General features: G+C 42.7%; 1 protein-coding gene and 2 long non-coding RNA genes across 6 annotated transcripts in view; 2 read left to right on the top strand and 1 right to left on the bottom strand.

Moving 5' to 3' along the window:
• The window catches only part of LOC115285451, a 117240-nt gene extending 115901 nt beyond the window's left edge, over nucleotides 1-1339 (top strand). For both annotated transcript variants that reach the window (XR_003905532.1, XR_003905531.1), the window contains exon 8: nucleotides 24-1339. This is a non-coding gene — a long non-coding RNA (uncharacterized LOC115285451). The remainder of the gene's footprint in view (nucleotides 1-23) is intronic.
• A 4583-nt stretch (nucleotides 1340-5922) lies between these two features.
• On the bottom strand, nucleotides 5923-11666 carry LOC115275873 (talanin-like). Its single transcript, XM_029919637.1, is given in 6 exon segments — nucleotides 5923-6054; nucleotides 6923-7008; nucleotides 8558-8692; nucleotides 8695-8837; nucleotides 9304-9358; nucleotides 11612-11666. Coding segments are annotated over 6 exon segments (606 nt in total).
• Nucleotides 11667-24969: 13303 nt separating this feature from the next.
• Nucleotides 24970-27997, top strand: part of LOC115272222 — a 38843-nt gene continuing 35815 nt past the window's right edge. For all 3 annotated transcript variants that reach the window (XR_003900308.1, XR_003900312.1, XR_003900307.1), the window contains exon 1: nucleotides 24970-25041. This is a non-coding gene — a long non-coding RNA (uncharacterized LOC115272222). The remainder of the gene's footprint in view (nucleotides 25042-27997) is intronic.

Here is a 27997-nt window from a genome sequence, read left to right as displayed (position 1 = left end):
ACATCATTCCCTCTTCTCTTCAGGTTGAGGATGAGGACTGATCCTGGATGCCTGTCTCTGAAAACAGCCCCTTCATGATGACTCTTCAGCCCTTTGAATGTGCCACCTGATTCCCCAGGGGCCCTGACTGTGGCCACAATGACCACCATGTGGATACTAACTCAACTTTTCCTAAATGAAGAATTATCTGTCTTGTTTGGGATAATCTGTGTCTTCTCTTGTTTTTAGCCATTGGACAGGTCTGCCAAAAGGATTCTGACCTGAAGAAATGTGTACAACTGGATCTTGGAAGATTATAGGGATTTGGAAGCCTTTACTGTTTCCCATCAGCAAACTGGCTGCTTTCTTTCAGTTGAAGGGAGGCTAAGGCCCTGTCTGCTCTTTCTCTGGTCCCTCTTGCCACTCCCTGTGCTTGACCTTGAACTCCTAAGCTCAGCCAGTCCTTCCTTTGCACTCACCCCTTCTGCTCTCAACCAGCCTGCAGGCAGGATACCCTGATCTTTGGTGGGACCCACGGAATGTTCACACAGGACACAGCTTCTTTCTTCTCTCCTGCTTCCGGCACCCAGCTTCCCTGCCAGTCGTCACGCTGCCCAGGCTTGGCCTGCTGCTCATATGCAGCATCTCTGCTCCCACTTGCTGGCAGGCACTGCCAACCATTGCTTCTCTCCTTCAAAATATTTCTTGTGTTCCTCTTTGCACCCTTGTCATCTCAGTTCAGACCTTCCTGTGCCTCATGCACTTCTCTGTCAGGATTTCCAACTGGCTTTCCTTTTTACGGCCTATCTCCAACACAAGACAGCCCATAGACTATTGCCACATTAGTTTTCCTGAAACTTGGCTTTCATTTTGTCCCTTCTCTGTATGACCTTCCACAACTCTCTGCTGCCCATAAGACAGAATCTGAACTCCTGTCCTTGGCATCCAAAGCAGCATACAGTCTGCTTCTTGGCCTATTTATCCTCTGATAAACCTGCTCTGCCCTTTCTCTCCCTTCTGACCACACTAGGGGCTTTCCCGCCTCCACCCCGTGCTCATCTCCTACCCCACCCCAGGGGTGCCCTCGTCTTGCTTCCCTGGGTGAACACCACCCATTCTCTGGAGCTGGACTCCAATGCTACTTGCTTTCTGAAACCCTGGCCACTACAAGCCACAGTGATAATTCCCTCCTTTTGAGCCCTGTGAGAAGTCTCAGGACATGTTTGCCAAACTGAAGTTCAACTCCTGAGGACATTGTTGGCCCTAGTCATTTGCGGCTTCTAACAATGTTGGGACCACATGCCCTGCAAGGTAGGAGGCTCATATCACTTACCACATGAATAAATAAATACACAAAATACATTGGCTTATTCAAACTGCTGATTCTTTAAGGGATTGGGTGCTTGTAAATATTCTATGTATCAGTGAGTCTGTGGCACTAACGCTGCTGCATGTTTACTCAGTTGGGTGATGGGTCTGAGAAGGAACAGGGCCATGATACAAGGATGGGGATGATGACCGCACAATTTTAAATGCCTAATGTTTTTTGAGTGTCTACTCTGTGCCAGTACTTCACACACATAGTCTGCTCCTTTGCTTATAATCCATCTGTGAAATAAATATTGTTACTGTCTCTGTATATCTGGCAATGGAGGCTCAGAGCAAGTAAGTAAATTGCTCTAAGTCATGCATCTGGTTGGGAGCAAGGCTGAATTTGAACCCAGTCTGATGATGCAAAAGCCTCTTCTACCAACCAAACATTAGGCAGCCCTTGGAAGTCTCTGGGGCTCCGCCATGTGTAAATGCCTGCATGGATTGTGTGTTCCTTCTCTTCCTCCTGCTGAGGGCTGGGTACTATCTTTTTTTTTTTTTAATTTTCTATTTTATTTTAAAGAGAGAGAGAACCTGAGCTTGGGAGAGGGGCAAAGAGAGACACACAGAGAGAATCTTAAACAAGCTCCATGCTCAGCAAGGAGCCCAACACGGGGCTCAGTCTCCCAAACCTGGGATCATGACCTGAGCCAAAATCAAGAGTCAGAAACTCAACCAACTGATCCACCCAGGCACCCTGAGCAGTATACTATCTTAAAGCTCTTTGTACACCCCCAGTGATGTCAAGGACAGTGTCTTAAACACCATAGTTTGTTAATTGGTTCCCAGCTCTCACCCATTCCAATCCTGAATTGCAAGTGCTCCTTGTAGAAGGAGCTGACCAGGGTTGTATGGTGGCTTTGAATAGGAATTCCCTTGCCACCCCACCCATATTCTAAAATTTTAAGTTCTAATTACTTGTCTTTGGAACTCTCCCGCTGATATGGCTTTGTTTTTTGTCAACTTCACTAAGCCAGTAGTATTTCCCAGAATCCTCTTCCTTGCATGATTCCAGGTCAGGGCTGGCCACAAGGGGCATTTGTTTGATACTGAGAAGGCAGAGGGAAAGAGGCAGCAACCCTGGATGGGTGGAGAGTGCCAGGCTGGCCCCTGAGTGCACGCTCACCTGGAGACTCATCCTGTTGGTCACCAGCCACACCTGAGCCTGCGTCTCTTCCAGCTCCCACCCAGTCCTCTCCTATGGACTCTAGGAGCCACAGGCTTGCTGGGTGTGCAGGTCCATGGGGACGGTGCCAGTTTTCGCAGGAGGCCTGTGCTGTCCAAGTTGGAGGCCATGAGAGATAGCCGTGGGTTCTGGCCTGTGCTCATTGGTTCCAGTGCTTCCTGCATTTCCACTTTGGGTAGCTTCCCCAGCCTTAAGTCCCATGTCTCCTCCTGATTACCAGGGCTTCTGACCCACAGCGAGCTGAGAACCTCAGCAGATGCAAAGGTGACAACCTGCTATTGCCTCCACTGGTTCCCACAGTTGTGCAAGGTCTAACCTTTATGACAAATGCCTTGTTCTGTGTTACTGAGAACATCTCTGATCAAACTCTAGCTGATGCAGCCATCTTCTCCATGTCCCCAGGGCCTAGTGTCCTTGGTTACATGGCTGCCCCACAGAAACGCGTTCATGGAGATGGGGCAAAGTCACCATCAAAGAAGGAAGAAACCCAGAACTGGCGAGCCCCTCATACCCTTTCTGATTTCCTCCCCACAAGACTGTGGTGTTGTTTCTGAAGGCAGGAGCTAGATCAGATCTGAGTCGTAGTGAAACCCAGTGTAAGATGCCACGGAGTTACTCAAAGCTGTATCTGTATCTGCCTGAGCAAACTTGAGCTGAACTCAGCTCTGCTCTCACTGCTTTTGGAGGTTGTGTGGCCACCCCCGCCCCTTTATGGTTGCTCTTAGATGTCACTGGCCTCCAGCTGCTATGCATGGAGCTGGGTTTGTGATTATTCACAGCCAGATTAGAGTAAGGTGTTGCCTATAGTAAGCACTATGATACCAGAGGCTCTGAAGACTGATGCTCAAACGCCTTCATCCAGGTGTTTTAAAGTCTAAAATTTCATCATTAGAGAGTCATTCCTTTGGATTACTCTCCTGAGGTTTGTTATTAAAATGACATACACCTTTGGTAAAGGGATCATATGCAGAATGTAGTGGAAAGACATGCTTTCTGGAATCATCTAGCTCTGAATGCTGTGAGATTTTGATAAAGTAATCTCTTCAAGCTGCAGTTTCTGCCTATTAAAATGGGAACAATCATATCCAATTTGGTGTATAGTTTAGTCTATTTAGGCTGTGATAACAAAAATATCATTGACTGGTTTATCAACAACAGATTTATTCTCACATTCTGGAGGCTGAAAAGCCCAAGATCAAGATCCAGGTAGGTTCCGTGTTTGGTGAGGACCTGCTTCCTGGTTCACAGATCATCATCACCTCACTGTGTCCTCATGTGGTGGAAGGGGCAAGGACTCCCTCCAGGGACCCGTTTATAAGGCACTAATCTCATTCATGAGGGCTGCATTTCACATCACCTCTTATCCCCCCAGAGACCCTACCTCCCTACCTCCTGATGCCATCACAATGGGGGTTTGTATTTCAACATATGAATTTTGGGGGGGACACAAGCATGCAAGTCCATCATAGTAAGGGAGCTAACAAATGTGAAAAAGAACTGGAACAATGTCTGCCACACAGATGATGTTGAGTGAATGTTAGCATTTACTATGGATTCCCTTTCCTTGAACTGAGTAATGCATTGGACGTTTTGGTAGGGCGCTGGGTGGGCAGCACCATTACTGCATTGTCATCAAGCTGGGATCTAGTGGGTGAGTGTGTGAGGGTTTGCTCGGAGTGCATGTATGTGTGTTTTAATGGGGTTGGAGGATAGAGAGACGGGCAGACAGAGATGAGACAGAGAATTTTAGAAGAGAGAAAGGTCACCAGAAGAAGAGATGAGTAAATTATTTCAACAAATAGGATTATTTCCACCTACTTTTCTCCGCTTTCACTGCCACCATCCGAATTCAAGGTTGCCCTCTCTGTCCTGGATTATTTCAATAGACTTACCTGGCTCTTTTGATTTTATTATTATTTCTTTTGAGTTTATTCTCTTCTTGGAAACTTTGGAAATCTTTTGAAAATGTAAATTAGATATTACTTAAAACTCCGAGAACATGTGTATCCTTTGTATTATTCTCCGTCCTGGTCCCAGTCTACCCCTTCTCCCTCAGCTTCGTTTCCTTCTTCTCCCCCCTCACTCATGATAGTTTAGAGACGCTCGAATTCTCCCAGAATCCTGGACAAATGAACCCAAAGCCTTGCCCATGCTTCTCTCTCCCCTACTCCTCCCTGCCCCTTTCTTCCCTTCCTCCCTCTCTCCCCCATTCTGACATTCTGACAGCCTTCATATCTTTGTGCCTATGTGATTTTCTCAGGGACACTTTCCTCCTACGGCCACTTCTTATTCTTTCTCAAGGAAGATCTCTCCTTTACTTTTCTCCTTAGAGCCGACGTCACATTTCAGAATCATAGAATTATGTGTAGAGTTACTTTCTGAAACATAACAGTCTTGTTCCCCATTGTATTGCCAGCAGCTAGCCCACTGCCTGACACACACAGATTTCCATATTGCTGGTTAATGATAAATAAATATTCACATAATAATCCTGGGATAAATCTAACTGTATGGAATTCACATTTTTTTCAACATTTAGAAACTTTATTTTCTGTCTACCTTATTTCCATTTTGTTTGCCTTTGTGGAAGAGCAGCTGAACACCACTCAATGGTTGTTCCTACCCATTTGGTGGCCTGAGCAGTGGGAGCTGGTGGGCTGAGCACCTCAGTCTTCAATAGGGAACTGCTGAGTGCACCTGCCCACCTTCAGAGCAGTCTGTGAGCTTAGGTTGAGCAGCAGTGAACTCAGGAGTTGGAATGGCCCATTCATCCAGAAATTCCTCCTTGGTCACAGCCTTTTGTTAAAAGTTTATTTATTGTGTGTGTATGTGTGTGTGTGTGTGTGTGTGTGTGTGTGTGTGTGAGAGAGAGAGAGAGAGAGAGAGAGGGAGAGGGAGAGGGAGAGGGAGAGGGAGGGAGAGAGCAGGGGAGGGACAGAGAAAGAAGGAGAGAATGAGAATTCTAAGCAGGCTCTTGACCTGTCAGTGAGATGTGAAGCTGGATGTGGGGCTTAAACTCACCAACCAGGAGATCTTGACCTGAGCTGAAATCAAGAGTCGGATGCCTAACCCACAGAGCCACCCAGGCGCCCCAGGTAACAGCCTTTTCAGCAGCAGCCTGCTCTTCCTTTTTGGTCTCATCAGGCTCTCTGTAGAAGTAGAGATCAGGCAGACCTCCCATGGATGTTCACGGAAGACGGTGTCATGTTATGTGCAGAGCCTCCCGGGCTGGCATCCACCACATCCGACCCACCAAGTGAGCTTTCTTGTTGTTGCAAAGGATGGTAATGTCCACACAGTGCAGAGGAGAATCTATGTTACCCAGAGTGATGGTAGGTGGGTTAACAGAGGGTGCCCCTGGGAGGAGCTGGTGGTCAGCTCTGGGATCAGTAACGATCAGAAGACACGAGGGAGGCTGCCTGGATCTGGTTGGTGAAGGTTCCAGGAGTGAAGCAGCCCACAGTAGGAGTGGCTCCGATGGCAGAAGCAAACTCAGCACAGCCCATGGGCCGGTATTCCTGGGGGTAGGATGCTCCCACCACCACCAGTTTTCAGTGGCAACAATGGCACGAGCTGGTGGCAGAAGCTTCTCCCAAGTTCTCTTCTGATTTATGGTGTAGGTGCCATCATTTATCCTTCTGCGGGTGTACTGTTCCATTTGGAAGTCAAGGTTAGCGCCACTGTGTGAGTTCCTGCTGCAAGGAATTTGAGGACATCCTCCTCCTTCATTTGCAGGATGTCAAGGGCTCCAGACACCATGAGCGTTTCCCTTTAAGTTATGACAGGAATGCAGAACCATGCCATGTGGGCCCCTCTCTGGGCAGTGCAGAAAAAGGTGGAATTCACACTTTGTCTCCTCACAGACAGGTCATAGTTCTTAGGTTTGCAAATCCCAGAATCTTAGAAAAGCCACCCAGAAAACTGAAATCCTGTTTATCTCTATATTTTTCTGTTTCTTTATTTTTCTTTTTACAATTGAAGCATATAACTTAATACATAGTAAACTGCATAAATATTAAATGCATAGAAGGTGAGTTTTTCATTTTTCATCCATGGAGCCAGCAACCTCAATCAAGATGAGGATCGTCCCAGATTCCAGCAGGCCCTTGTACCCTTGTTTCCGAATGCCCTCCCTGCTCCGCCTGGCCGGGTGCACTGAGATGTGCTGATTTCCCACTCTCTAGGTTAGCTTTGTCTACTTCAAACCGTCATGTCCATGGGATCATACGGTGTATATGTTTCTTGTTTCTGGCTTCTTTCCTTCAGTATGTTTTGAGATCCTATCAAGTTGCTGTGTACAGCAATACTTCCTTGTTTTGTTCTGTTTTTACTTAATTAGTGAATACTGTTTTGTTGAGCATATATACCACAATCAATCCATTTTACCACTGCCAGACATTCAGCTGTTTGCCACTTGTGGCTGTCATAGTAAAGCTGCTGTGAACGTTCTCGCACACGTTTGGTGGCCATGTCTTTGGGGATAGAATGAGGAGTGGAATTGGTGGATCTCTGTCTTTAGACCAGGTTCCTTTGCCTTATGTCCTTCAAAAAATCCTAGCACATCGCAATCCGAACTTAAAACTGAGATAAGCCATGGGTGAGCATCCACATTGCACTAGGCTTCTTGACTGCAAGGAATCCTTTCTATGGCTTTTAGGTGCATATCCAGGGTTTGTAGCAAAGTAATTTTACTATTTGACACTGACCCTATGTGATGACAGGCCTGAGCAACAAAATGTCATAATCTGAAGGGGGTTCTGCCAGTTGAAGCCTAGGCGAGAACCATGATAAATCTTTTCAGAAATGGACCTCTCTGCCAGTCAGAAGCCATTATTTGTTTAAATCAGTGACCTACAGAAACATTTCCAGGACACACTTTTTTTCAAATACAGTGACCCTAAGGCAATAGATTTTGGCTGTTCCTATAACATGCAATAGCTGTTACTAACGTGCCCTTTATCCCTTGATTTTTACTACAGCTGGCAGTAAAATTGACCATTTGTTATATCCTAGTCATGAGAGGCTTTCTGACATAACCTTGTAGTGATTGTTTTCCCTTTCTACAGGAACACATAGGGTTAATAAGCTGCAACCATTGAACAATATTCACCAAATTCTGTGTGCCTTTTCCCAAAACATACATTACATTGAAGGAGGAAAAAATATAACCCCTGTAAGATTCTTTCACAAAATGCCTCCTTGTCTAGTAAGGGCTCTTGCTTCCTGTTTCATACTTCTACCAGAGAGTTTGCAAGCATCCTTCAGGGCCCTTCAAGAGGTAAAAAAAAAAAAAAAAAAAAAAAAAAAGCCCCAGATCTGTTCCAGAGGAGGTGACACGTGTAGTTGGAATACCTTCCTCATTGGAGGCAGTGGACCTATTGCTTCCCTAGACCGCAGACAGGGCTGAGATTCCCTATGGGTCTTTCTAAGAATTCAAAGGCTCATCAGCTTGGGTGGCTGGGACCATCCAGCAGGGTAAGAATAGAATATTCAGTAGAGAGATAGAAGCAAATAGGAAATATCTGAATCATGCTTGGAGTGGAAACTCAGAGACAACCATGTCATTTGGACACCTGGCTCCTGCAACATCCTTCCCATTGCAATAAAAAGCACCCCAGGAACAGGAGGCAACCCCCAGCTTTGGCTAAATTCTACAATAACATTAAATAATTTCATCCCACGCTCACTATAAGCCTACTAGAAGCAGGTGTTATCATCATCCCCAATTCTAAGTGGATGAATGGGGCTTTGAACCCAGGCAGCCCAGCTCTAGAGCCTGATGGGTTCTGATGCAGGGTGACACCTTCCATTCTCCACCCTACTTTTTAAAGACTTCATCTGAAAATATCATGCAAGGTCACCTTTACCACACAGAGGAGATGAAGAAACAAATAAATATGAGGGAGGAGGAAATGGAAAATACAACTCCCACTGGGGTCTGGCTATTAATGTGTCTGCATTGTTCCTACACTTGAATAGATCTGGTTCTGAGTCTACTTCTGAAAAGGAACCAAAAATGACCTTGAATTGAAACTCTTGCATAGGAAGGTGCCGTGATGAGCTCAGAGAGACCACAGAACATCTCTGCAAGGGCTCTGAGCACCGCCGTCATGGTTGCTTCCAGCGGTTGGGCGGGGGGTGGGGGGGGTGCTGCTAGGTGGTTTCCAGTTCCGATGAACTTCCTGGCTGCCAACGCCAAGCTTGGGGTTTCCTCTCTACTGGGCAGAGAGAATGGGAGGTGAGATGGCCTTTCCAAGGGGTAGAGTCTTCCATCACTGGCTTCTTAAGGTGTGTTTGTGGAGGCAGAACCTCAGTTAACACAAGTGTGGGGCAGGATTCTTTGAGCAAATACCAGTGTGAACCAAGCCTTCCCTGACCTCATTTCCTCTTGTTCTTATCTTTTTTGCTTCAACCACACTGGCCCTTTTGCTATTCCTGGAACATGCCAGGGACATTCCTGCCTCAGGGCCTTTGCATATGCTTTCTTCCACCTGGAAACTTTCCCCCTAGATATCCTTTGATATGACTTGCTTTTTTTCTCTCTCAAACCTTTCCTCACATGTCCCCTTCTCAGCAAGACCTTCCTTATTTACCTATTCTGGCCACAAATGCATTCTAAACTCCAACACTCCCCCCACACCAATACACACACACACACACACACACACACACACACACACACACACAAACTCTGTCTCCCCTTCGTTGCTTCAGTTTTCCCAGCACACCCAACTATACCATCTAGCATACATTTTGCTGACTTCTGTTTTTTTAATGTCCTCCGCAGCTGAAAGTAAAGTCTGTAAAGGCAAGGATTTTTGTCTGCTTGAATGTGAATGCTATGTAGCACCTAGAATGCTATGTAGCCAGTGTTAAGTGAAAATGTGTTGAGTGAATTAGCGAGTGAATTAATGCATCCTAACTGTTAAAAAATTAATTACCTTTTTCTATGCCTCATTTCTGCAACTGTAAAATTGGGATGATAATTCCTACCCTCCTGTTGTGAATTTCAAACAAAATTACAAAGGGGCACACACACCACAATTATTGTATGTACTTAATGATTTACTCTGTGTGTTCAATGAAAGTAATACAAATAAAATAGCAAACATTTGTAGATTATTTCTTCTGGGCCAGGTACTGCTTTAAGCATTTAATGTACCTCAATTCATTTAAGTCTTACAACATCCTATAAGGTATTATCACCATCCTTACTTGAAAAATAAAGAAACTGCAGGCGAAACTTTCTCAAGGCCACATGGCTAGAAAATCAATGAGCGTGGATTTGAATTCAGGTCCATCTGTCTCCAACGCCCATAACTTAGCCACATCACCACACTGTTTCCCCGTGGCAAGAAGACATAATTGACGTAATATAAGTGTTTCATTTTTAAACTACTAGAACGTCTTCATGGATCATGCCTGATAATCATTCAATTTCTAAACCAGTTGGAACATTTAGATAGTGGCCAAATTGGATTTAACTCCAAGCTATGAAATATCTTTGGCCATAAAATATTACCAATGAAGACATACTTGGAAACTGGATTTTTTTAGACAAAGTCTACATGAACCAATACATTTACATTTTTAAATAGAAAGCAGTGTCATTTGGTTTCCAAAGCTAAATGGAAACAAAAAGTAGGGCCATGTAGACACACCCTAAACTGAGCACCTGCTTTTGAGGCTGCCTCAAATATTACCCTTGTTTTTTGTGTGAATTGGCTTCCATCACTTGTGATTCCTGTAGGTCTAGCATATCTCATAACCAGCAGTCAGTCATTCATAGTCTATTTTAAGTTTGGTTGTTCAAATGCTAGGTCTCACTCATGGGAGAGAACTCGAGGAGGCTCTATCTTTCCCATTCATGGTGTTGCCTCTATATGTCACTGTGTGCTCAAAAGGGGGGCTCACACACACACACTTCACAAATCATCTTTAAAGGTTTTCAGTTCCCTTTTCTCTGTTTTTGGTTTCTAATGCCTTCCCAATAGTGGTTAAGAAAATGCCAGTTTGTCTTTCTTTTAATGATTTCTTTAGGCTTCATGGCCCAGGAGTTCAACTGGGACCTTGTTTTAATTTCTCATTGTTTTCAGTCTGGCTCTTTTTCTTGTGAGGAAGAGTAAGCCATTCAATCCAGCTTAAGACAAAGGATTTCAGCATACTCTATTATGTCATATTATTTATCTAAAATATTTTATTTTGTTTATTTATTTTTGAGAGAGAGAGAGAGAGAGAGAGAGCGAAAGTAGAGGAGGGGCAGAAAGAAAGGGAGACATAGAATCTAAAGCAGGCTCCAGGCTCTGAGTTGTCAGCACAAACCTGATGTGGGGCTCAAACTCATAAACCATGAGATCATGACCTGAACTGAAGTTAGACGCTTAAGTGACTGAGCCACCGAGGAACCCCTAAAAATTTTTTAAATGCTTATTTATTTATTTTGAGAGATATAAGGGAGAGAATGTGAGCATGGAAAGGACAAAGAGAGAGGTTAAGAGAGGGAGAGAGAGAGAATTCCAAGCAGGCTTCACATCTCAGCTCAGAGCCCAACGCTGGGCTCAATCTCATGACCCTGGTAACATGCCCTGAGCCAAAGTCAAGAGTCAGATGCTCAACCAACTGAGCCACCCAGGAGCCCCTAGGTAACATAATTTTTAAAGGATAAAGAAGCTTTCATGGAAATCCTAGAATGGGAGCCATATTAAGTCTTGGCCTTAAAGAGCCTAGAGCTCAAAGGTGATTCTAGATTCAAAAAGGCTCCCGGGTTTTAGCTGCAGGATCTCATGGATCTTTGATATCTATGATTAAGCAACAAACTACATGTCTACTTCTGGCCTTAGTACTAATTGAGGGCTATGTTTGCTTCAAGTCAGGGCCTTAAGAGAGAATCCTATTGGTCCAGTTCCTCTTTTAGCACATACTATAAATCCCTGACCAGCCTATGGATTCTGTGTAGTTGGCCCAGGTACCTAGGCCAGGGAAAATCTTTTATAAACAGAGGCGGTAGGGTTCTAAGTCTCTCACATGGCTGTTTGGGCTTGCCCTTTCATCAGGAAGCTTGGGCAGTGTGGATACCCACAGAAGAGGCTGGGGGTGGGTTGGCCCAGTACTGACCTTTCCAGAATACCATCTTGTAAAAGAATGATGTGTTGTTACCCAAATAACAAAGTGTTACACCAAGGTAAGATGTGGTTATATTGACAATGATACAGATGCAACTCAGAAAGACATCTGCAAAGCCACAAGTGCATGTCTTTGCCATTAACATGCTTAAAACATGAAATAAGTGTCATTATTTCCTTAGTATGTTTTATCTAAAAACGTTCATTCTTTTGTCTAATAAGTTTAGCTGTTAAAGCCCTGTGGCTTTCTTGGTCAGGGTCTCCAAGTTTTCGTGAGCAGATTGCCATTCATAGCTGATGCCATTTCGTTAGCTGATGCCATTCATAGAGATGTCAATGTGATAACCAAACTGAAGCTGCATTAACCTTTGCAGCGTCCCAGCTAGTTATTGAGGTTTGCTGTGATTGAGCTGGTCAAAACCCATTGACTGGTTATTATCTTGACTAAGTATTCCCAGCACTGTGGGCCACAGTCAGACAGAGTCACAGAAACATAGACAGAATCTATTCATGGCTTCACAGGTCCCTTATGTCACATGTATGGTGCCAATGGTGCTGGTAAGCTTTCCTCTGAGGACTGGCTCATTGCTATCCAGGGGCCCTGAAGAACAAGAGGCATATAAAGGCTCCATTTTGATCAAGATGAGAATGTTAAAGAGCACAGGTCAAGGTCCAGATCTGGACACATTGCTGAAGTGGGTAGGAGAGTTATGTTGGGGGCTGGGGGCACTGTTGATATGAATGTATAAGGCATGACAAACTTGACCTACATTGCAATCCCGGCAGAATAAACACCCCTGGACATAGACCAAATCCTTATGCTTAAGGTAAATGTCTTAAGACCTGTTGAGTCACTGCCCACAGCAAGCATCTGCAGCCTGCATTTGTCTGACTCATACTCTCTTTTCTCGAGTCCCCAGTAGAAGCCAGCCTCTCTGGTCACTGAAGATCTGGAGCACCCCAGCTGTGCTTCTCTGTGGCCCGCATCACTTTCCACCTGTCTTGATGACCTCTATCAGATCTTTCCCCACCCTCTCATAGAAATTTCTTTTAAGAAAACATTCATGTTTGATTCATTCTGGTGTCTCTGCCATGGCCTGGAACATGGCAGGCATCAAATAAATATTTGTTGGGTAAATGGAAGTAAGAACCTAAATTGCCTTTCAACCACCAGATTGGCTGCGACTCTGTTGCTTCATTGTTCTCTCTGCACAGGTAGTATTTGACACAGAAGGAATGTCTGAGTGGGGAACAATTGCCAGTGGAAGCTAATTTCAGTGTCGAGCTTATTTAAAAATTTCAGATGTCTCTAAAGTAGGTTCTGTGAAACATTATCAGTATATCTTGTAAAATATGGAAAGGTACCCAAGCACAGTTAATTACCAGAAGAAGACAGAATTCCTAGGGGCAGATTAGGAAAACTCTCTGAATGTAGAGAAGGAGGTGGGGGAAAAGGAGGAGAGGAGAGTAGTAACAACATTTACTGACAGTTAACCATATGTCAGGCCTTACTATAAGCATTTTAGATACACTAATTCATTTAACACAACTGTACAGGACAGGTACTATTATCCCATTTTATAGATGAATCTGGTGCAAAACAGAGCAGGGTATTCTGTGGTCTATGCAGTCTGAATCACTGGACTCTGGCACCCCCTTCTTATTTTTCTCCTTTTACTGTCCCATTTTGTTTGTACCTTATAAATTCAAAATATTGTTTGATAAATGTTAAATATTGCTAAATAGAAAATATTAAAAGTCATGTCTATAATCATTAATTTATCCACAAAATTTCACAAACCATTACCATGTGACAGATGCTTCTCCAACAGCATATGTATTTGCCTTTTCAGGAAGCCTTGAATGGTCAAAGATGAGGTGAGGATCCTTCCTGATTTCATCCTAGGACGACTATGCTGGATCTTTTCTGCCCTCCCTCAAGAAGGGAGATTTTGATATTTGTCAAAAGAGGCGTAAGATATAAACATCCATTTCTTGCTGATATTAATGCTTCTCAGAGCATAATGTCGGTGCAGCATTTTTCAAAACCAAAAAGAACTTTCCCTTGCTGGTGTGGAGATGGGGAGAGATGCAACGAAGGGAGGAGTCAGACCGCTCTGTCCTGTATGTGTGGCCTCTCTAACCACCACCGTGTCTGCTTGGGCAGATCCATTTTTCCAGTCACACCAGATGAAGGAATGCACTGCTTTGAATCTGCTCTGACTTTCCAAGACAGGACTACAAAACCTCCACTGTTATCTGGCTAAACAATTCCCACTTCCTGGAAGGGGCTCTTTATTCCCTGCCTATTTTTATTGTTGACATTTTTGGGTGGACGACAGAGACACAGCCTCCTTGCCGGAAGCTGTGTCTGAGACAGAGTGGCCAAGTCAAATGGCAGAAATGTTTGGTTGGTCCTCATGGACAAAAGTATTCACTCTTCCAGGAACTCAGGTGTCCTGTGTACACACTGCTCAAAGAGCAGTGGTTACATAATTCTTCAAGTATGATCCTTGGCCAAAGTGAAGAATCAAGGTGGCGTCCAGAGTCCTGGTTTAGCAAGAAAAGTACTTACTCCCTGATATACAACACGATTCCTACATCCACATACCTAGAATAGACAGGCACACACTGGCACTCAGATATTTGTGAAATCAATGTGTGAACAGAAAAGAATCTCAGGACACCCAGGTGGCTCAGTTGGCTAAGCATCTGTCGCTCGATTTTGGCTCACATTGTAATCACACTGTTGGTGAGATGGAGTCTGGGTGGGGCTCTGCACTGACACCCCGGAGCCTGCTTGGGATTCTCTCTCTCTCCTGCCCTCAAAAATAAATAAACAAACATTTAAAAAAGATGAAAAAAGAGGAAAAGAATCTAGAAAGTTATCAATTGTTAATGTTAAAAGTAATTATCTCATTAATAGCTACAAATTCTGATTTTTCTATTGTAAATATGCATTACCTATATGATATTCCCATTTTACAGGAAATTACTGATCTGTAGGTAAAGTGAGGGCTGCATTATGGCCAAGCTCAAATTCATTATCAGAAGACTAGCTACAAAATTTGTTGATCAGTTCCTGGAAAACTGGGCCCTTTCCAGAATCTGGTCAAATTAACATTTTTTAGCTAATGGAGAAGTAACTACTTTGTTCTCTGAGCCAAGGGTTTCTTGAAATCACAGAATATTAGTGGTCTTTTGCCCAATCTTCTTAGTTTTCAGATGACTTGAGTCCAAAGAAGCTTGAGACTTTGGCCTTGAGCAAGCCGGTGATGAGACTAGGCATTAGAACTAGGCTCTCCCAACTGTAAGCACATTTTGGACTCAGTTAGTTAAAAATCCAGTGAGAAATTGTCTGCATAACCAATGAGGTAATTTAAGAAAAGTTAACAAAGGGACTATTTAAAAGGTATGGGTGGAGTTAAGAAGACCAGCAAAGGAAGTGGAGCCCCCAGGTCACACAGAGATGGAGAGTTGGTACCCTCACAGGCCTGAGCAGGCAAGAGCAAGAGGAATTCCAGAAGCTGAGGGAGGAGGGCACCCAGAATGTGCCCAACAGACACTGACCCTGGGTAAAGGGACCTAGCCTGTGGGCAGCAGCCTGAGTGTGGGGGCCACAAATAGCCCAACCTCATTCTTTTCCCAAATGGAAGCCAAAGATCAAGGGAGCCTGGTGATTCAGTTCAAAGAGGATGATACAGCAGAGCACCATGTAGAGTGAGAATGGGTGGAAAGCGCGTTCCAGCATGTTTGCCCTCCAGTCTTACTTTCCCTCTCACTGCAGCTTTAGATCAGTAATAACCTGGTTACATTTTTAAATGATTCTTATTATACAAATGATGAGGTTACATTTTTAAAGATTCTTATTATACAAATAATACATAATAGAAAAACCAGAATATGCAGTTGCTTAAAGGGATTATAAATACTTTCAATATTTATGGTTGATACACGTCTAGATTTTTTCTATTCATGCCACACATATTTATTGATGTTAATGTTCACACTGTTCTAGGCAATGTGTATATTGAAATAAAGAAAATGGATACAGATTCTTTCCCTCAAGGAGTAAACATTCTAGGGGGGGATGAGTCATAAGAAACAAGATAAATAACCTAAATGATAGTTTGTGAGATAATGATTAAGTAGTAAGAGGAAAAATAAAACAGGAAAGGAATAAGACTGTAATTGGGGAGGTGTTGTAATTTTAAATAAGGTGGCCAGGTGTGTGTGCGTGTCTGTGTGTCTGTGTGTTTGTGTGAAGAAGAGAAAGAGAGCGAGCAATGACTGTCTATTTGTAGGGCTTTTCCTCTGGCTAATCGCTGAGTATTCAGGTAATGGGGAGTGTAGGTGGTGTGACTTCCCCCCTCCCTCGCAGTTTCAAAATGTCTCTTTTTAGATTTTTTTAAAGGGCAAAGCTTTCTCCACTCCTTATATTAACCATTTTAAAAGTGCGAGGGGGAATCCTCAGTGCAAGTTTATTAGCCAAATTCTTGATGTCTATCTGTCCCTTTCTAGCTGAGTGACTTGGGGGAAGTCATTTAACGTCTCAGATTCCTCATGTGCAAAAACCAGGGTTTGGGTGACAAAGGAAATGAGATTAGGTCTGTGAGGGACCTGGTGGGTAGCACACAGTGGATGGTTAGTATATGATGGCTTCTTTCCTTCTCTGGGCAGAATTGTATAAAAGGCATGTTCTGGTAAAACTATAGACTCAAGATCCACAGCACTGGACAGTTTGCTAACAGTCTCTTAATAGTATAGCTGGCATCAGTTGACCACTTACATACGTAGTGGAGGCCCAGACCCCCCCTTGCATGGTTGATAGGCTATAGGTCATAGAAGCGAGGCTTGACTTCAAATGTGGCTGACATCAAAGCCAGTGTTCTCTTTGTCAAGCACTGGGTTCCCTTCTCCCCTGCCCTCCTCAGCCCCCATGAGGAAAGGTCAAGGTTGGGTTGAGCCAGAGTGTAGGGAAAGGTTTTCTCATAGTATGGAAGCCCATGAAGATCTCTAGACCACCAGGTCTATTATGATCTTGGAAAAGCTCTTGACTAAATCCAACCAGTGCAATCATTCTAAATATGGATGTTGGGCTGACTGTAGATCACCCAGGCAGTTAAAATAAAAAGCCAGGACTTTACCCTTTGAACTCCTAGGTAAGTGGATCTGGGGAAAGGCCTGAATGTCTGTATTTTTCAACATGGCTTCAAGTATTGCTGATGTACATCCAGGTTTGTACAATGCCTTCCTCGGGCCCAAATAAATGCACCTCAGAGACCTTCTGTTTCCTTTTCCCAGCTGGCATCAGAATCATGAACTATGAATTTTCTAAATCGTTGTGAGTATGCTGGGTAATCTAACACAGTCTCATCCAACAACTTTGATACAAGTCCTGGGACAGGCCAAGGTCTAATCGCCTTAAAGCACTAAGAGACTTCCTCCTGGCCAGCCCATCAGTCAGTGTTCTTTGGCCACTGTAAGAAGATTCCATCAGCTGTTCTACAGTCCACAGCTTTATAAGGACATTATGAGAGATCTTGTCCAAAGTTTTGCTGAAATCAAGTAACACAATGTCTGTGCTGCTCTTCTTACTCCACACATGAGAAGCCCTACCCATAACAAAGTACAATGGCATAACTCTTTGTCAGTGGGCCCACACTAATGGCCAGTGATTAGTAGCCTTATTTCAAAAGGTTTGGATGTATTTTTTTTTTTTTTTTTTGAGAAACAGAAGAACCTACTGTCTTCTTGGTTGTGAGCTGGAAAATGGTGCTCATCAGTAGTAAAATCAACTTGGGCCTCACTTAGGTCCAACACTGCTTTTCCATCAAGAACAAGGACCCAGGGGGGTGTCTGGGTGGCTCAGTCAGTTTAGCATCTGACTTTGGCTCAGGTCATGATCTCATGGTTTGTGGATTCAAGTCTTGCCTTGGGCTCTGTGCTTACAGTGGGAGCCTGCTTGGGATTCTCTCTCTCTTTATCTCTCTCCCTCCCCCTCTTCTCAAAATAAATAAACTTGAAACAAATAGGAATCAAGTTGACAAAAATAAAATAAGAATTTAAAATTATTTTGGGAAGTCTGGGTGGCTTGGTTGGTTAAGCATCCAACTTCAGCTCATGTCATGATCTCATAGTTTGTGAGTTTGAGCTCTGCATCAGGTTCTGTGCTAATGGCCCCAAAAATCCAAATCTTGCTTTGGACTCTGTGTCTCTCCCTCTCTCTGCCCCTCTCCCACTAGCACTCTGTTTCTCTCTCTCTCTCTCAAATATAAAAAAAAATTTTTAATCAAGAACAAGAGCTCAGATTATCACATATCTAGGAAGTTTGGAGGGCAGGTTGTTGGAAAAAAAAGTGTTGGAATAACTAGTAGAGTGGTCTCGGAGCTGTACATTTACCACCTTTCTTCAGTAATCAAGAAAGGCAAAAGCTACACAGTCATTCATACTAAATGTTGATCATTCAGTTAGTCTACACAGGCAATCTCAGGCCCACTACCCATCTTATCACTTCCTTGATTACAGTAAATGCACGTGATCGCTCCCCTCCTCCATAACAGCAAATGTGGAGTCAAGGTTCCTAATTAGTGGGGATGTTGTTTTGTTTTTTAAATTGCTTTATGTTTTTTAATTTTATTTTGTTTTTCAGATGAGTTGACCTTTTCTTACATTTGGGTCTAAGGTGACTGTCAATTCCCTATGACTCTTTACATGCCATAGCCAAGTACTTTGAAAGTAAATTTTATTCACCTAAAGACGTGGCTTAACTGACATTGCCCAGTGTATCTGATCTCTGTGTTACCTTTTATCTTTTTGCTCATGTTTTTAGACCTGGAGTGAAACTCTTTATCTGCTTCATTTATCCTAGTGTCCCCTATTTGAATGAGACCCTCTATATAAAAATCAATGTGTTAAAATTATAGTAGTGATAAAACCTTGAAGAAGTATTCTTTACTTTAGCAGGGGGTTCACTATGTGATCCTTTTAAGTAGTGAACACAGCCAAGAAAATATATTTAAATCTGTGCTTTCATTTTCCTAACTGCATGTCGCATATGCTCGTCTACATACGTAAAGATTATCTTGTCATCATCCATTTCTACTTTCTTTTCTCATAAGATAACAAACCCATATATTCTTTGGTCTTGTTATAAGTTATTATTTTAAGTTATTATTTCTCCAGGTATTATTTTTTAATCATTGAAGAACATGTAAAAATTTTGAAGGATCTTATGAATAGCCAGCATCTACGGAGTCGTCGATACCAGACACTGCTCTCTAAATGCCATGCATGCATTCCGTCCTAAAACTACTTATGGGGGAGCCTGGGTGGCTCAGTCGGTTAGGCGGCTGACTTTGGCTCAGGTCATGATCTCACGGTTCGTGAGTTCGAGCCTCACGTCAGGCTGTGTGCTGACAACTCAGAGCCTGGACCTTACTTCAGATTCTGTGTCTCCTTCCCTCTCTGCCCTCCCCTGCTCACACTCTGTCTCTGTCTCTCAAAAATAAGTAAACATAAAAAAAAAACTACTTATGAAATTGTGACATTAAGCTATCATTATTATTCCATCTTTATCTTGAATCATTTTGCTTTCTTTTCTGAAAAAAAGAAAAAGAGGAAGCCAGTATTTTTTTCTCCCTTAGAAAAAAAAGAATTCTAATATATTAATAAAATATTTCCTTATTGCTCTTTTAGCTTCCCAAGTCAGCTTGAACTAAGGCTGCATGAATGAGTCTTTAATGATAAGCCTGGAAACTTTTATCAAGGAGTAGTAGTAGATTTGTGTTACTAGACTCAGGATGGGATTTAAAGATGACAGAGTTACTAAATCATTTGTTTGTTCATTCTTATAACAAGCATTTATTGAGCACTTATGATATGTAGGACACTATGGTAGATATTAAAGATAATGAACATACAGGGATAAAGAACACATACTCTTCAGATTCCATTTCAAAGTTCATCACAATGAATTACCTAAGTGCAGGTTCCACTTAGTTCACTGGGCAAATGTCCTGATGCATTTTAGAGGCAGATTCCTTCTGCCCAGTGCTGACCCCTAACTGGCCTGATTCTCCCTTATTCATACTTACGTACTGTTCTTGAGGACTATCTGAGTTTTATTGGGCTACTTCATGCTCTATCACTCTGGACCTAAGGCTCTTGGTCACACAAAATCCATTTAATCCTCAATCTACTCCCCAAAGACTCTTTCTCCTGAGTGGATATCATGTGTCTCACACCCTGAACTACTCAGTCTTTTACACAGAGGGGAATTTATCTACAGACAGTGATGGTTATCTGACCAAGTACAGGCATTGATTAAATGGTGATGCTCCCACCCAAGCCAGGGGTCATGGCCTCATAGATGTTCTTTCTTCCAAATTGGGCAGAAGGTCCACTTTGTGATTTGTCTGTAAAACCTGTTAAACAGTTTGTCTCTTCTAGCTCCCTTCCACTTCATCCTTTGACCCAGTGTTTGCAACTTAATTTGTCAAAGCCAATTCTTGTAAAATAATGATGCCCCACTTAGTCTCTGATCTAGATGTAGGTTAGAGTTCCAGCAACCATGGAAATAACTGGGAAGGGTAGTGGAGGAAATAAAACCTCAGAGCAAGCAAAACAGCAGTCACTGAGGCCATGTGCTACAGTCCATGTAGACTTGCAGGCGGTATGTTAGCTGCCTGTTGCTTCTGTAACAAATCCCCCCAACTTAGTAGTTTAAAACAGTATAATTGTATTGTTGTACAATTTTGGAGATAAGAAGTTCAAAATGGGTCTCACTAGGCTAAAATCAAGATGCCAGGAGGGCTGTATTCCTTTGTGGGGGCTCTTGGAGAGACTTCATTTACTTTGCTTTTCCAGCTTCTAGCTTCCAGCTGCCTGAATTCCTTGGTTTGCAGCCACTTTCCATCTTCAAAGCCAGCAGTGATTGGTTGAGTCTTCCTCATATCCAGTCACTCCACCACTCGTGCTTCTCTCTTTCACTTACAAGGAACTTTGTGATTATTTTGGGGCCAGCTCATAGTCCAGAATGATTTCCACATTCCAGCTCAAGGTCAGCTGATCAGCAACCTGAATTTCCCCTTTCCATGTGACATAACATGTCCAGGGATTCTAGGGATCGAGACCAAAACATCTTTTGGGAGGGACATTATTCTGACTTCCACACCCAGGATCAACTCTATACATCATTAGTCCATAGAAATACAAATATGGTTATTTGGTGAGTGAGCTGTTAAAAGCAGGGAGCACTGTGAGTGACAGAGAACTGTCTGCAATCAGAAATGAGAGCTGGGAGCCTAATGTCAAAAGAAGAGATTAAAACCGAAAATCAGTCACAAAACCAGGAAATCGCAGGAGTCTGAAGTCACAGAGAATGCAGAAAATTCTGTCTAGCTACGTTAGTGACTCCTTGGGGTATTCTGTTTTATGGCACAAAACTTTAAACACTGTTCAAAATTGTGACCCTGAGTAGTTAAGAAAATGTTTAAAAATCAAGCAGCATACCACATTAAAATTTTTTTAATATTTACTTATTTTTTAAAGAGAGAGAGAGAGAGGGACAGAGTATGAGTGGGGGAGGGACAGAGAGAGCGAGAGGGAGACCCAGAATTTGAAGCAGGCTCCAGGCTCTGAGCTGTCAGCACAGAGCCCAAAGCAGGGCTTGAACCCACGAACTGTGCCATCAGGACCTGAGCTGAAGTCAGATGCTTAAATGACCGGAGCCACCCAGGTATCCCTATACCATATATTTTAAAAGGGATTTAAACATGAAATCATAAAACATCCAGAGGAAATCTAGTGAATATTCACTGACTTCTGAATGAGGAAGGGTTTTCTGAGCAGGAAAACAAAGGAAGAAATAAAGAAAAAGGAGCAATATTTTCATATAAATAGATGTTAATATTTACACACTAAACCACATTATTTATTTGCACATTGTAAACAAATTAAAAGGTAAGCAGCAAGTTGTGAAAATTATTTGTCACAAATAGTATAGTCAGTAATCTTAACAGAATTCACACAAAACAATGAGAAAAATATTAAGGCCACATAAGAAAAATGGGCATATTTTATGAGAAAATATTAGTGGCAAATTAGTATATTAAAATGTTTAGATTTAATGGTAGTAAAATGTCAATGAGTTATGGCAGTTTTAGTTTATCGAATTGACAGTGATGTTTTAAAAATGATAACATTTAATGTTGGTAAGGATGTGGTAAATTAACACTCTTATAAATTGCTGGAGATATATAAATGGTACAAATATTTTGGAAGGCAATTTGACTGCATGTATCAAGAGCCTACAGATATTTATATATTTTGACATATCAGTTCCATATACAGGTATTTATTCAAGAGAAATAAAAATAGAGACAAAGATTTCTGCAAAAAGATGCCACTCTTATAATAAAAACAGCTGATTCATCCAATGAAAGTAGAGGTGAAGTGATGACATATTTATGTTACAGACAGGGCCATTAAAACATATTTTCAAAGAATGCTTAATGATATAGAAAACATTAAGTGAATTGTGATATTTAGAAACACTTGGCCATACATTTTATGCAGAATAAGATGAGAAAAATTATAGCAAATGTTAATAGAGTTGTGGATTTGTGAGTAATTTTGCCTTATTCCCCCCAAATTTATAAGCTTTAGAAAATAAGCATGTATTTGCCTTTATGCTTAGAATATATTGTTTTGTTTTTAATAATCAAAAGTAGAGATGGTGTGTAGTACAGTTTAGAAAGATTTTTATATAAAATCGTTGAATGGTTTTGGTGTTTGAAACTTCAGTTATATAAACAATTCATCTATATGCTATTCTGTCTCTCTAGATGGTGGATAAGACACTGATGTCCTTTGATATACTGGCTTACTTTAATGAAAAATAAAACTCTAAATTCATATAATTGGTTAAGTGTTTGGCTTATAAGAGCATTTTCCAAAATGTGTTTCAGGAAACTGGAGTGCTTTAAGTTGCTCTGTGAGAAAAAGTATTTGGAGTTCAAACGATATTGGGAAATCCTGTGTACTGTATTCTCTTCCTGGAGAGTCACGATTTACATCTTCAAGGGTCTGAAAATTCCTAAAGTAATGAATCTGCATAATTTTTTGAAGTATGGTTGATACACAATGGTACATTAGTTCCAGGTGTATAATATAGTGATTCAACATCCCTATACATTATGCTGTGCTCAGCACAGGAGTAGCTACTATCTGTCACCTTACAACACTATTACAGTATCACTGACTATTCTCTATGCTGTGTCTTTCATTGTAACCTGCTTAGTTTTGTTTCAACCAGAGTTTCTCAAAGTAGTACTCTTCAGAATTTTATTAACACCTATTAACATCTTACCCCCCGCCATCATGTTTCAGGTATGTTACACACTTTGAAAAATCATGGGTTTAAGAAAAGCTCACCTGACTCACTTTTGCTCACAATTTTGTAGATTGTGAACTAGAAGGTGAGTCCAGTATTGATGAACTTTTCTAGAACTGTCAGGAAAATTCTAGCTGGAAAGATAAAAATGTATGATTGGGCAAATTTGAACCTCTGTGTGGTGGTTATATGGTTGGGAAAACTTTACACTCTTTCTCTCTTTTAACTGTATTTATTAATGTTGAGAGAAAGAGAGAGGGAGAGAGAGAGAATCCTAAGCAGGCTCTGAACTGACAGTGCAGAACCTTACACAGGGCTTGAACCCATGAACCAGACACTTCACCAACTGACCCATCCAGGCGCCCCCTCAAGCTCTCCTCCATGTTGCAGGATCCCCTCTCCCACATCCTGCCTCCCTTCATCGGTCCCACGCAGTGAAGAGCTGCCAGCTTCAGGTACTCTGAGTTGCTGAGGGTTCTGAGACTTTCCTTTCCAAGCACACTATGCCCAAAGGGGAAGGGACTTTCCAGGCATGAAGCCTGAAGGGAGAACACTTCTCCAACTTCCTGCTCCAGATTGCAGAATACTGCTATCCTGTCATTATACCTGGTACCTCTGGGTGAGATGATAGGGTCAATTGCTAGAAAGAAAGACTCATGTAAGAAGATAAAGAGGATGTGTGGGGCCACCAGAGAATGGTGTAAACAAGTTCTTAAGTCTTTTCAGGGAGTAGCCTGTGAGTGCCTTCTCTCTCTCCGGTCTTTTGCCCTCTTCCCACAAGGCTCATTTCATCCTTTTGAACCTGTGGGCTTTTCTTCAAGGTTCAGGATGCCAGGCAATGTGCACTTTTGTGGAGCTGAAGGAGACACGCTGTGATCTTCAGGTCCCCTCAAACAATGTCTTTGGCTCATATTGACATTCTCAGACAGCATTCATTAAGCGTCCTGTTATATTTCCAGAATCTCTGACTTTATCTGTCTTCACCAGATTCCCAGAAAAAAAGGTGGAAGTGAGTAAGCAGGAGGTGAGAAACCTATGCTCCCCTGCTTAGGCTCATAGATCCCCATGATACTAGGGTAAGCCGGGAGCTCCATGATAATCTCATCCAGCAGCTATGGGTATCTAGGCTTTAGTGGACAGAGGAGCATTCAGAGAGGCCTCTAGATCCATATTTGGCACTACAATCACAGTAACTCTGCTTTTGAATATATTAAAGCAATTTAGTTTGAAAGCAGATCCCTGATGCTAAAAGAAAAAATTGAAGGCAATGGATCTAGTCCAGCTTCAGCTTCATGCATGAATCTCTCTGCATCAAGTAATTATACAGCTTCTTCCCAAAGCCCTCCAGTGATGGGGAGCTCACTACCATTCCATATTTGGTCATATAGTATATGAAACAGAAATCTGATTCCCTGGCACTCCTACCAATTTATCTCAGTTCTGCTTTCTGGAGACAGGCGGAAATAGTTTAAACCAATTTCCAGCTTTAAGCTCTACCAGGGCAGGGACTTGGCCCATTTTTATTTTTGGTGCATCTCTGGAATAATTTCTGGCATGCAGGTGGAGCTTATTAAATGATTAATAAGTAAATAAATGCATGAGTATCCTTATGTATACGTTGTAAGATTACCATATGACTTGCATCTTAAAAATGACATACCCAAGGGCTCATGTGATGACAACTTCCCTACCCCTTCTTAGTCAATGTCCTCTCTGTCAAAGATAGAGTGGCAATATGCTAAGGGTCTTTGGGCATGGGGCAAGGAGACTTGGGATTTAACTTACACTGCTTAGTGTTTCTGAAAAAAAGCTAATACAGGCACTGTATGAAGGCAACTTGATAATCATGAAGAAAGCTACCAGCCTCTTGTTAGGGAATAAAGTATGACCCAGGCATGAAGGTCACGCTTATGTATCCTCATCATTGGTGGTCACCAGTGCAGTAGGCTTGAGAAGCACTGGAAAGTCCCACCAGCTCCCATGATAAGGTAAGAAACTTCACCATTAGAGAGTCATTCATTTGGATAAAGTACTTATCCTTCTTCTAAATGTAAACATTAGTCATATTGAGTTGCCAACAACTAAAGTGAATTAGCTGACTGGGTCTTTAAGGATAAAAGTCCTTTAAGATGCTGAATTCTGCAGGGAGGAAGAATTGGGTATCAGAAAGAGAAGGGGCATAGGCAACTTAGCTGGAGGGTGAAAGAAAGTACATTTTGTTTAACTCAATACATGTGCAGGCTCCATGCAAGCTGCCTTAGTTTAGAAAAGGCTATTTGGGGAAGGGTGTTGGTCTGGCTCCATGGAAACCCTTTGAAACTGCAGGCAACCCCCACCTGCCATTGTGAGTTTTCCATATGAATTTGATGCAATAGAACCAATGTGCTAAAACATTTTGGGAGATAGGTGCTAGGTATGTTTAAATGACTATCAGGTCAGTGGGGAAGATGTCCAAGCTTGTCTGAGACCATCCTCTCACCACAGAAGGGAAAACCCAATCCCTGACAAGCACGAGGCTGATTATCAGCCGTGTGATGAAGTGTTACTTCCTGTGCAGGACATTCACAATTCTTGAGAAATTCTTTCCCAATCAGAGTGAATGACAGTTTTAGAAAATGAAGGACTTTGTTTTCTTCCTGTAAGTGTGCACTCCCTCCTTTCCTTCCCTTTCCCCAAATCATACCCCATCCCAGAGAAAAGATTTGATTTGGGATTGCGTGCCCACATTGGGGTGGGGGGGAAATAGTTAAAAAATGCAATTTTCCTGCCCTAACTGAACTGAATTACCCTTATAGACATCTCTTTCATAGCAGCCAAATGTTCCTTTTTGTTCCTTTCCAGATAATGCAACTAATATCATTATCCATGTGGGGGTGTGTTTACTATTCTGAGATCACATTAACATTACTCATTTAACGATCTGCAATGTTTTGAAACCAGTATGTCTCACCATATCCCAGACTGGGATTTTTCTCTCTACTGATGCTTTGATTGATAAGGACCACCCATGACCATGACCTTTAAAGATGTGCAGTCTGTAGGGTGTGGGATTGAGGCTCAAGGAGGCAAAGGTCACCCTATCAGCAGGATCACTGTTGGCTTCTGCTCAGTAAATGACAGTGCACACTTTGTAGCAGGTTGGATGCTCTCTGAACTGGTGGAAGGCTCAGGAAGCTGCTCTGAGCTGCCCAGACAGAGCAACCAAGACTGAAACTGGAGCCGTCAAAGGTGGCTTCTTGAGTTTTCCATTCCGGCTGATTAGGATAATGAGGCACTGAGTTCATTTATCAATCACACATAGGGATAAAAATGCCTGTTTTATGGCAGGCCCTGGGCACAGGAGTGAGGGTAACAACTGGTAAGACATCACCTTCACCCTGAAGGAGTTTTCAGTCTAGCAGAGAGACAGACATGTAAACAAGTGTGGTAGATAGACAAAGATAGACTGAGGCAGATCAGAGAAAGTAGTCTGCTCTCTAAGGAGGGAGAGAGGGTGGTTAGAGAAGACAAGACAGAGAGAACGCATAGGCTGGGCTCCAAGAGTAGATAGGCACTTGTCTTGGTGGCAATGAGATACACATGCAATATATATGTATATATTGTAAATATATTTGCAAATATGCGGAGCAGCATGACGCTTTGGGGGAACTTATAAAAGTTTGATGGCCAGGGTCTAAGTTGGAGGGAGGAAAGGAAGAAGATTAGAGATGAAATATGGGGGCCAGGTCAAAGAGCCCCTTGCAGGCTGTGCAAAGGGGGTTTTATTCTGCCCTGCAAGCAATGGTAACCACTGGCTAGACATTAAGTAAATTAGTTACTTAACAGACCTTCATTTTAGAGAGGTCATTCAGGTAACAAGAGGATAATGGGTCTGAAGGAGTCAGGAAAATGAGCTGGGAGGCTATCAGAACAATTCATGGAAGATATGTGAGATGCAGCTGAGGTAGTGAGAGTGCGAAAGGGGTAGAGAAGGTTTTGAAAGCCGGAATCCCCAAGACTTGGTGGCTGTGTAGTAGAAGGAAGGATCGGGAGGTGAAGGAAGACGAGAGAGCCAAGGCAATGCCCAGGGTTCTGGTGTGAGTGACCACGGATGACATGGGGAGGAGAGGGTATAAGAGAACTAGCTCAGTTTTGTGCCTGCTCAATTTGAGATGCCCTTGGGCTGCCCAAGTGGAGAGGCCCAGTGTGCACTTGCTTAAGTGGGTTTGACACTCACAAAATAGGTCAGAGGTGAGGAAGAAAACATGAAAGTTGTTTACATGAGGTGGTTAAAACCATTCCATCATTGGGAATGGCCATATTCTATGAGAAAGACCAAAAAGCAGGGACAGATCTTTGGACTCATCACCTGAAAACAGTGGACAAAGAAAAAGCAACCAGAAAGGGAAATTATGGAGAAGGAAGGTGAGCTGGGTACAGGAAAGCAGGGAAGAGAGTTTTGAAATTAAGAAATGATCCACAATGGCAGACACTTTGGGGAGGTTAGTGAGGCGTGGCCTGGGGGCGCCTGCTGGAGAAGCCATCGGTGGTGTTGAGGGAGAGTGGCTGCAGTAGGTGCCAGGGGCGGAGGGCAAGATGCTCTACAGGCGGGGAGAGCAGGTGGGAGGTGAATAAATGGACACTGTGAGCACTGACAGTGCACATGGAAGGCTTGCCTGTGCAAAGGAGAGAGCTTTGCCAAAATATTTGGAACTGCTGATTTTTGTCTGCAAGTCATTTCACAAGTGAAAAGGCTACGGCAACCTGATGGGAGGAGAAAGACTTAAAAGGTGAATATTTAAACTACTGAGCCCTGCCCGCTGTGTTCTTGGCCCTGGGCTGGCTCCTTTGCCACCATGGTCTTGAGTATTTTCTCTCATCTCATCTTTCATTTTCTTCCATGTTTTCCACTGCTGGTCCCCTCCCCACCTCAGACTCCATCTCTGCTGGAAGCCATTTCCTGAG

The sequence above is a fragment of the Suricata suricatta genome, chromosome 2 (genome assembly GCF_006229205.1).
Source record: "Suricata suricatta isolate VVHF042 chromosome 2, meerkat_22Aug2017_6uvM2_HiC, whole genome shotgun sequence".
In the NCBI taxonomy this organism is placed as follows: domain Eukaryota; kingdom Metazoa; phylum Chordata; class Mammalia; order Carnivora; family Herpestidae; genus Suricata; species Suricata suricatta.
Note: the sequence above shows the minus strand (reverse complement) of the source record. Positions and strands in the feature narration are given on the sequence as shown.